Source organism: Macadamia integrifolia, chromosome 8, assembly GCF_013358625.1.
Source record: "Macadamia integrifolia cultivar HAES 741 chromosome 8, SCU_Mint_v3, whole genome shotgun sequence".
Lineage (NCBI taxonomy): Eukaryota > Viridiplantae > Streptophyta > Magnoliopsida > Proteales > Proteaceae > Macadamia > Macadamia integrifolia.
The window spans coordinates 24,172,470-24,180,011 of NC_056564.1; the positions used below are offsets into that span (position 1 = coordinate 24,172,470).

The 7,542-nt window shown below is 38.3% G+C and overlaps 1 protein-coding gene across 1 annotated transcript; it reads right to left on the reverse strand.

The window, feature by feature from the left end:
* Nucleotides 1-1,089: 1,089 nt before the first annotated feature.
* On the reverse strand, nt 1,090-4,321 carry LOC122086391 (probable terpene synthase 9). Its single transcript, XM_042655173.1, has 7 exons — nt 3,825-4,321; nt 3,452-3,701; nt 2,993-3,362; nt 2,445-2,663; nt 2,208-2,346; nt 1,594-1,848; nt 1,090-1,511 (listed from the first exon to the last, which is right to left on the reverse strand). The coding sequence occupies exons 1-7, from the start codon at nt 4,098-4,100 to the stop codon at nt 1,224-1,226; spliced, it is 1,797 nt and encodes a 598-aa protein (XP_042511107.1). The 5' UTR covers nt 4,101-4,321; the 3' UTR covers nt 1,090-1,223.
* Nucleotides 4,322-7,542: the final 3,221 nt, after the last annotated feature.

Below are 7,542 nucleotides of genomic sequence, written 5' to 3' on the forward strand. Positions count from 1 at the left end.
TGTACGGGTGACCAAACGAATGTGTACTTTTAATTGAACACGTCCATCTTGCTCAAAATTTCATCCTCTTCGTAACCATGGAAAGAAATAGGACCTCTTTACGTGTAAAATTGAAGATATAGCGCCCGATAATCCTTAAGGCCTTGAAAATATAAAACCTGGAAAAAGAGAGTAAAACCCAAGGTAGCTCCATTCTAAATATGTAAAATGCATGTTTTACTACCCTAGATTTCACACATAAATGTGCTCATCACTAATGTTAGCTGGGATTCTCAATTGACACCCAGATTTAGGTTTTCCTAACCTTTAAATTCTTCTTTTGCTTGGGTTGTTTTTCTGTTGATGGTCATGCTGAAGGTGGAAGAGTAGCTCATTGGAGTTCTCTCTCATTCTTTTATTATTATTTTTAAGAAAATTCTTTTACTAATTCTTACCAAAAAAAAAAAAAGAAGCCCCTACACTCTTCATAAAAGTTAAAGCTAGGTGAATATTACTTCTTTTAGCTTGCTTCGTTAAATTTCATTGATTATGCCGTGAGGTACTCTCTATTGGGAGATGTCTCGTTAGGCTTTCATAGGGCATTCAATACATCTTGCAATAGTTTCTTTTCTCATACATTTGTGATTTTTCAGGATTTTTTCTTTAATTTTTTCTAATTTTCCTTTAATCATTGAGACAATTCCTAATCATTTTGATCCCAATCCCAAAATCATTCCATTTATTGAATAGTTCTAAAACTTGGATCCGGTCCCGTTTCTTAATGGGATGGTTCAGTTTTGGATCATAACCAGTTTGGTGTCCAAAATTCTAAAATTACCTTCTTAGTCATATGATATCAGGTAGAGAAGATCTATATTTTTTGTTGAATTTCCATTGACCATTTGAACATAAAATAATATATTTTATTAGCTTTGAAAAAATTAATTTTTAATTTCCTGCCGCTAACTGGTAATTACCTAATATTAATTACCCATCTATGGGTTGCTCAAACCATTAACGGGAATTGGGAATTGGGAATTGTGTGGATAGGTGCACGGTTCTAGGTTCGATTCCGCATCTATACGTCTATGATTTAAGTGAAGACCGTGGTGGTAGAACACATTGTTTTAATAAATAAATCCTAATATTAATTGAAATAGGCCCCGACTAAACATGTAGGCCCTTGTAATTACAACATAATCACTAGGTTGATAGGAATCTTGGATCTAAAGTCATGAAATGATTCATGGAAGGGGCTCGATGAACAGTGAGACCACTCGATCTTTTGTCACCCCGGCCGCAGTGCCGATCCCATCGCCGTGCTGAAAGATGCACTGGGAAGTCCGTGCCATGTTCAAGGCCATGTCCACCACCCGTCTAGGCAGCCCACTGCTTTGGGCACACTTGTTAAGGTTCTTCCATGAATCCCTCACTAAGCCCATTATGCGTTCTCTTGCTTCTCCCTCTGAGACACCATTTTCCTTCATATAGCACTGTATGGACTTGGGCACGTCTCCCCTTTCCATCTCAGCCTTCAATTGACATATTAAAATAACTTCAGTAAAATATGAAAATTATAATTTTAGTAGAGATTTAGAGGTAATAGAGATATACTTGGGAAGTTCCGAGGTCATCGGTGAGTCGAGTAATGATAGATGACCAATAAACTAGCTCAGACCCATTGTTCAAGCAATCAAGAGACCCATTCGGTAGGTTGTGCCCTTCCAATTGCAGAAGATAAGCATGGACCATGGCTATAGGACCACCCACTGATATCCATGCATTAGCCAAGTACTCCTCTAACCCAGGTGTGTACCCCTTGTGAAACCATTTTGCTTCCACCAAGTATGCTCTGCATAGTCTTGCCCACTACAAAATATAAATGCAAATTCATTAGAGATCCACTTGTTTTTATGTGAAAAAAAAAAAATTGAAAAATAATTTTTCTTTTTTATTGTTTTTTCACAGTTTATTTTAACTAAAAAAATATAAATAAATACAATCACAAAACTTTAGTTTGATTCCTATGTCAAAAAAAAATGACCGAGTTTCCCTACACTCATGGTGAAAGGAAAATCATTCATTATGGATTTTGTAAATGCATCTATGGGCCAGGTATCATGAGGTTTTTTGGGAAGGTACTAAATCCCTATAAGAGTTTGTGGACCCTAGAATGGAGTGGTGAACTTCACCACTTACTGAAAGAAAAATTTAAGAAAAAATATTACCTCTTGCTTTACATAAGGTAAGATGCTCAACCCATGATCCCTTTGTAAGTCATAAGCTATTCCATTACCAAAATTGAACAGGGCTAAGTAGCATGACTTCATGTAGTTGGGAAGGTCTTCTAATGCTTTGACATCCCACCTAACAAAATAATAATAAATTATCTCAAACAATTGTTTAGGCCAAGATAAAGATGACCAATTAGAAGATGTATGCAGTTTGTCTAGTTGAGTCTTTACTGTTCGACTGCTCTCGTGAAGAGTTCAAGTTCATCCAATGATCCATATACGTCATAAATGTCATCAATTACTGTTAATATGGAGATTAATTTGGTGAGATCTTTCCTGCATCGGGAGAATCGTGGCTCATAAATAATCCCAACTGCCCATAAGAAATTTTCCACTAATCGATCCCTAGCAAACAAAAGCTCTTCTTCAAAAGCCAAGTCTCTCCACCATCTATTTAAGAAAACATACAACACAAGTCTCATTAGTTTAGATTACTAAATCATGATGACTAAATAAGACAAAAGAAATAAAATTTATGAATTTTTTAAGGGAAAAGAAGCCTAGAAGGTAGTGTGGCTTCTACACCCAGACACAGAGAAGGACGAAATGACCACTCCACACCCAAAAAAATAGAAATTCCCTCTTGTTAACGCTTCTATGAGTGCTCTCATTGTGTCCTGCTCTGGTGGAGGGGTGACAATGCCTTGTAGGAACCTCCCCTTTCATTTTCAAGTAAATCATGTAATGAAAGCACATTGATTGGTTAACTAAAAAATCACCTGGAGAGGTCATGTAATTCCCTTTGGTGTACTGATTGCACAATGTTGAAATCCAGCTTCGCTAGCTCAACCAATGTGCTTGAACTACTCTTCCTATGCTCCTCCTCCTCCTCGTAAATATTTAGGAAGTTCCTAGCTTCTAATCTCACCATTCTCCAGTATAATGGAACTTCCAGAGATTGTCTCACTTGTTCTGTCATCATTGATGATTTGAGCCGTGAGATGCTGAATTCCATGGCTTCCTCTAGCACATCTTCTCCACTCATTCCAAGATATGAAGCTTCATATAACCCCAAGAGACCCTTATCAGCTTCCTTACTCAAGCAGTCCATGAAGCTCCCATCCTTGTTTTTGAATTCATTGAACACATCTATTATGAACCAAGCATATATCACATATCAACAGAATTGAAAACCTGGTAATTCAAAACAGTTCTATGTACTTTCTTTTGTAAATTACCTGAACTAATTTGATAGCCATGTTCTCGAAAAATTCGAAATTTTAAAGCAGCAGTGTAGAGATCATGATTGCACTCCAAATGAACCAGCTGAAGAAGGGACTCTTTGATCTCATCCTGGAAATGGTAAGCCACTCCCAACCGTCGAATTGAGTCAATGAGTTTTAATTGAACCAATGGATCCTTGGTGGACTGGATCAGCTTCTTTACTTCTTTCTTGAGCTCCTCTAAGCGGCCATGGGAGACTTCATTCTGCAATTCAAACAGGTAGTAGTGAGAGTTGTTGGTAAGTAAGGAATTGGAAGCAGATGAAAGCTGTGTAAACTGTAAACTAGTACAATTAATAGAAAATTACAAAGACCAATAGCCACTAACTGTGTAAGGATTCTTCAAAGACTCAATGACTTGGTGATCCCAAATGGTTGGATGATAATTAGCTGATCGACGTCCACTCTGTTGGGATGCCGCCGCCGACGACGGTGTGCAACGGGAGTGAGTGACCCTTCCTTGGCCCATATTGTGTCTGTTTTGCAGCCATGAGATGCTGGTGCGATGCGGTAGTACTAGAGCTAAAGAAGATGAGCGTAGAGGGATGACACCTATTTTGATCAAGCGGGGTTGAAAGGAGGACGAAGCAGAATGTACTACCATGTTGATTATTGAAGCTACCAATATTCCTTTACCTTTGCCTTTGCCTTTGCCTTTGCCTTTGCCTTGAATGTTTAGTAGCTTGTGTTTGAGAATCTAAGAACCTAGTGGATCTATTTATATTTCAAATTCGCGGCAAAAGCACCCTCATAAGAAAATAAAGTTATCCCCCTGAATCTCAAAGAAACTTTTAGCTTCACCTAACAATTTTGGATCCACTCCACTGCGGTTAACCTCAAGAACCCATTTAACACCATCCATGTGTCACCTAATCAATTTTAATCCTCTCCACTGGGGTTTATCTCAGGAACCCATCTGACACCGTCAATGGGGTGTGGGGACACCCATCCATATTGTGTGGACAGGGAACCACACTCTATGGAGTCCCCACACACACCCTGTGGACAGTCTGAAATGGGTTCTTGTGGCTAATGGAACCACACTCTATGGAGTCCACACACACCCTGTGGACAGTCTGAAATGGGTTCTTGTGGCTAATGGAACCACACTCTATGGAGTCCACACACACCCTGTGGACAGTCTGAAATGGGTTCTTGTGGCTAATGGAACCACACTCTATGGAGTCCACACACACCCTGTGGACAGTCTGAAATGGGTTCTTGTGGCTAATTGCAGAGGAGAGGTGAGAGGGAGAGGAACCAAATAAGGTGTGTATAATTATTAGAGTAAGAGCCGAATAGGGTTATAACACTAGCCGTACCGAGCAGAAGAAAAACATTGTCCACGAGGTGATCACACTATCCATGGCTGATGGCATTAGTTGGCCCACTTTGAGTTGAAAACCAAAAGTGCATTGTTTCGTTACAATTCTACTTACAAATTTATGGAAGCTAAAGATTGTTTTCTTGTTACTTGATATGATTCTCTGGCCTTCGGCCTTCGTTATTAAAGAAAATTCAACACTATAAACACGTTTGTAATCAATATTTTGCAATATCTCCAACTTTTACCACTTTTTCTATGTTGATACATACAATGAGACCAATAAAACGATTTGAGATCTTGCTATCAATCTCTTGGCATAAAAAGTATAATGTTTCACGATGAAGTTGATTGATTAAGGCAAAATAATGCTTCGGTATTGCCTCTTATCTCCCCGTGGGAACCTAAATATTCTATTCATAATTAATTTTCTTTTTAAAGTAATTGCTGTGGTACTTCTATTGGGACCGAAAAGTCTAAAAAGTTATTTAAAAATTCAAAATAGACTAGGGAGATAGCCCTGCCAACCCTATAAGAGACGGGTCAAAACCCGTAAGAGAGGGGACAAACCAAAAAGAGTGTGTGGAAAACAAGCAAAAGATGGGAGGAAAGCAACTAAAAACAAGGGGCAAAAAAAAAATTTTTTTGATGAATCGATATAAAGGCAAATTTAACACTGTTTTTGTAAACTTTGTGCTGAATCGGTTTGACACTTTTTTTTATTTGTCATGTCATGTCATGTCATGTTTCTAAATATATACTTTCCTCTACTATTAATCTTTCTTCAATCCACCTCTCTATCCCATATTGAAAAGATTCAGCTCTTAGTAATAACTACTGTATTATATTTGGCAATTACAGAATAAGGGTATTGTTCAAAAATTATGTTCCCTTATCTGTTGTGATTTTGGCAATCATAAATAAGTGGATTGGTAATTGTAAAATAAATGTAACTCCTAATAGTGACAATCTCACTATTCCAACCTTTATGTCTTTGACCGAATAGTATAAATTGCCTCCTATGGATCATCCAATTCTTACTTGTGATGATGACTCGATTACCTGTAGAGCTGGTACATTGCCTCCTATGGATCATCCAATTCTTACTTGTGATGGTTGTTATGACTCGATTACCTGTAGAGCTGGTTGGGCTGTTGCTTTGCTATTTCAATGTTGGTTTTGTTTTGCTTCTATTAGCTTTGGGTTTTCATGGGATTTTTTTTGGCTAGAAATTCATTTGTATTAAAAATTATAAGAAGATAAAAATATAGTACAGAAGGGATAAAAGACACCCAATAAGATCAAAAAATACGAAGAGAACGGAGATGAACATAAATCACCTTCGGAATTGCCATCAGCAGAATAAGCCATCGAGCCAACTCTCCTCCACAAAACAAAGATTACAAGGCTCAAGACTGTTGTAGTCTATATCTCAGACGACCCAAGGCATCCATGTCCAAGTCCAACTTGACCAAGGCCAACCAGGAGCTCACAGGCAATGAAACTTCCAAATGTGCAACAGACTTTGACAAAAAATCAGCGACTGAATTAGCTTCTCAGAAGCAGTGAGTGATCTTCCACTCCACCCCTTCAAGATAAGACATGCAATTAATCCACCTTTGGCACACTTTCCATGGAATTTTCTTTTTCAGCAAAAGAAGAACCACGGGGACCGAATCACACTCAATCCATAGCCTCTGCACCCCTAATCATTTAGCATTCTCAATTCCTACAATTATTGGTAGGAATCAGCTTCAAAATTAGTACAAACACCGAGGAACTCTCTGTATTTTGAAACCACCTCCGCCTTCATGGGATATATTAGCTCCAAAGGTTAGAGGCATCCTCCAAGTCCAAGGTCTCATAGGAATCAGGTTTTTTTCATCGACTATTAAGCCTAATCCTACATCTGTCATTTCGAATATATCGTGTTGGATTTCTGATTTAAATGTAATGCCTAGTTACACAGACCATTCTTCTAATGTTTATCCTTAAGATATCATTTGTGTAGCTCCAAGGTGCCTTCCATCTTTACCCTTCTTTCGTTATCCCATTTTAATATGCATGGGATGTACTAACTTTGAGTTAAAAGTGTTAGGATGGGCTTGTGGCATTCTATTCCAAGGAAGCATGGTTTTGATAGTATCTAATTACATGATGTTTTGCAAGAAATCATCCTACGTGAGAGGAGAAAACACAAGAGAGTGAGTGTTGGGCTGATCTGGTGGGGTCTTTCTGATGCCTAAGTTAGATCTCTCTGCAAGCAGAAATTCCAGTAAAAATGAAAAAGGATTGATCCCCTGAAAGGGTGGTTTATCTAGGTGTTTATGGTTGCGGGATGACGGAAACAAAGAGAGTCTCAATCTGATAGGCTTCCCAGTACTAGTAGAAGTTCGTATATGGGAAGATTTATATTAGGAGAGTGAATCGGAAAGACGTCTCGATTATAAGAGCTTCACGTATCCTGCATATCTCGGGAGATATCGTGAGATATCCTTCCTTCTAGGAGAGAGAGAGAGAGAGAGAGAGATTGACCTCCCAGTTGGGAGACCAAAAGGTTCAAAGTTTTGTGTTTTGGAGCGAATGGGCCCTCCCCTTTCTACCCTATTTCAAGGTCAAGATTAGGTATGTTTCCTTCTCCCTTCTCCTTAGTTTAAAGTAGTGTCATGAAATGTGTAGTGTAGTATAGTATAATATAGTATATGTAATGTAATGTAATGTT

What these genes read in the sequence shown, in the direction of transcription:
- LOC122086391 (XM_042655173.1), bottom strand. Translation starts at nt 4,100, where the DNA reads ATGGTAGTACATTCTGCTTCGTCCTCCTTTCAACCCCGCTTGATCAAA. An exon ending in CTTTGAAGAATCCTTACACA is followed by an intron (nt 3,702 to 3,824) that starts GTTAGTGGCTAT and finishes TTTGAATTGCAG; the next exon opens with AATGAAGTCTCCCATGGCCG. An exon ending in TTCACGAGAGCAGTCGAACA is followed by an intron (nt 2,347 to 2,444) that starts GTAAAGACTCAA and finishes TTATTTTGTTAG; the next exon opens with GTGGGATGTCAAAGCATTAG.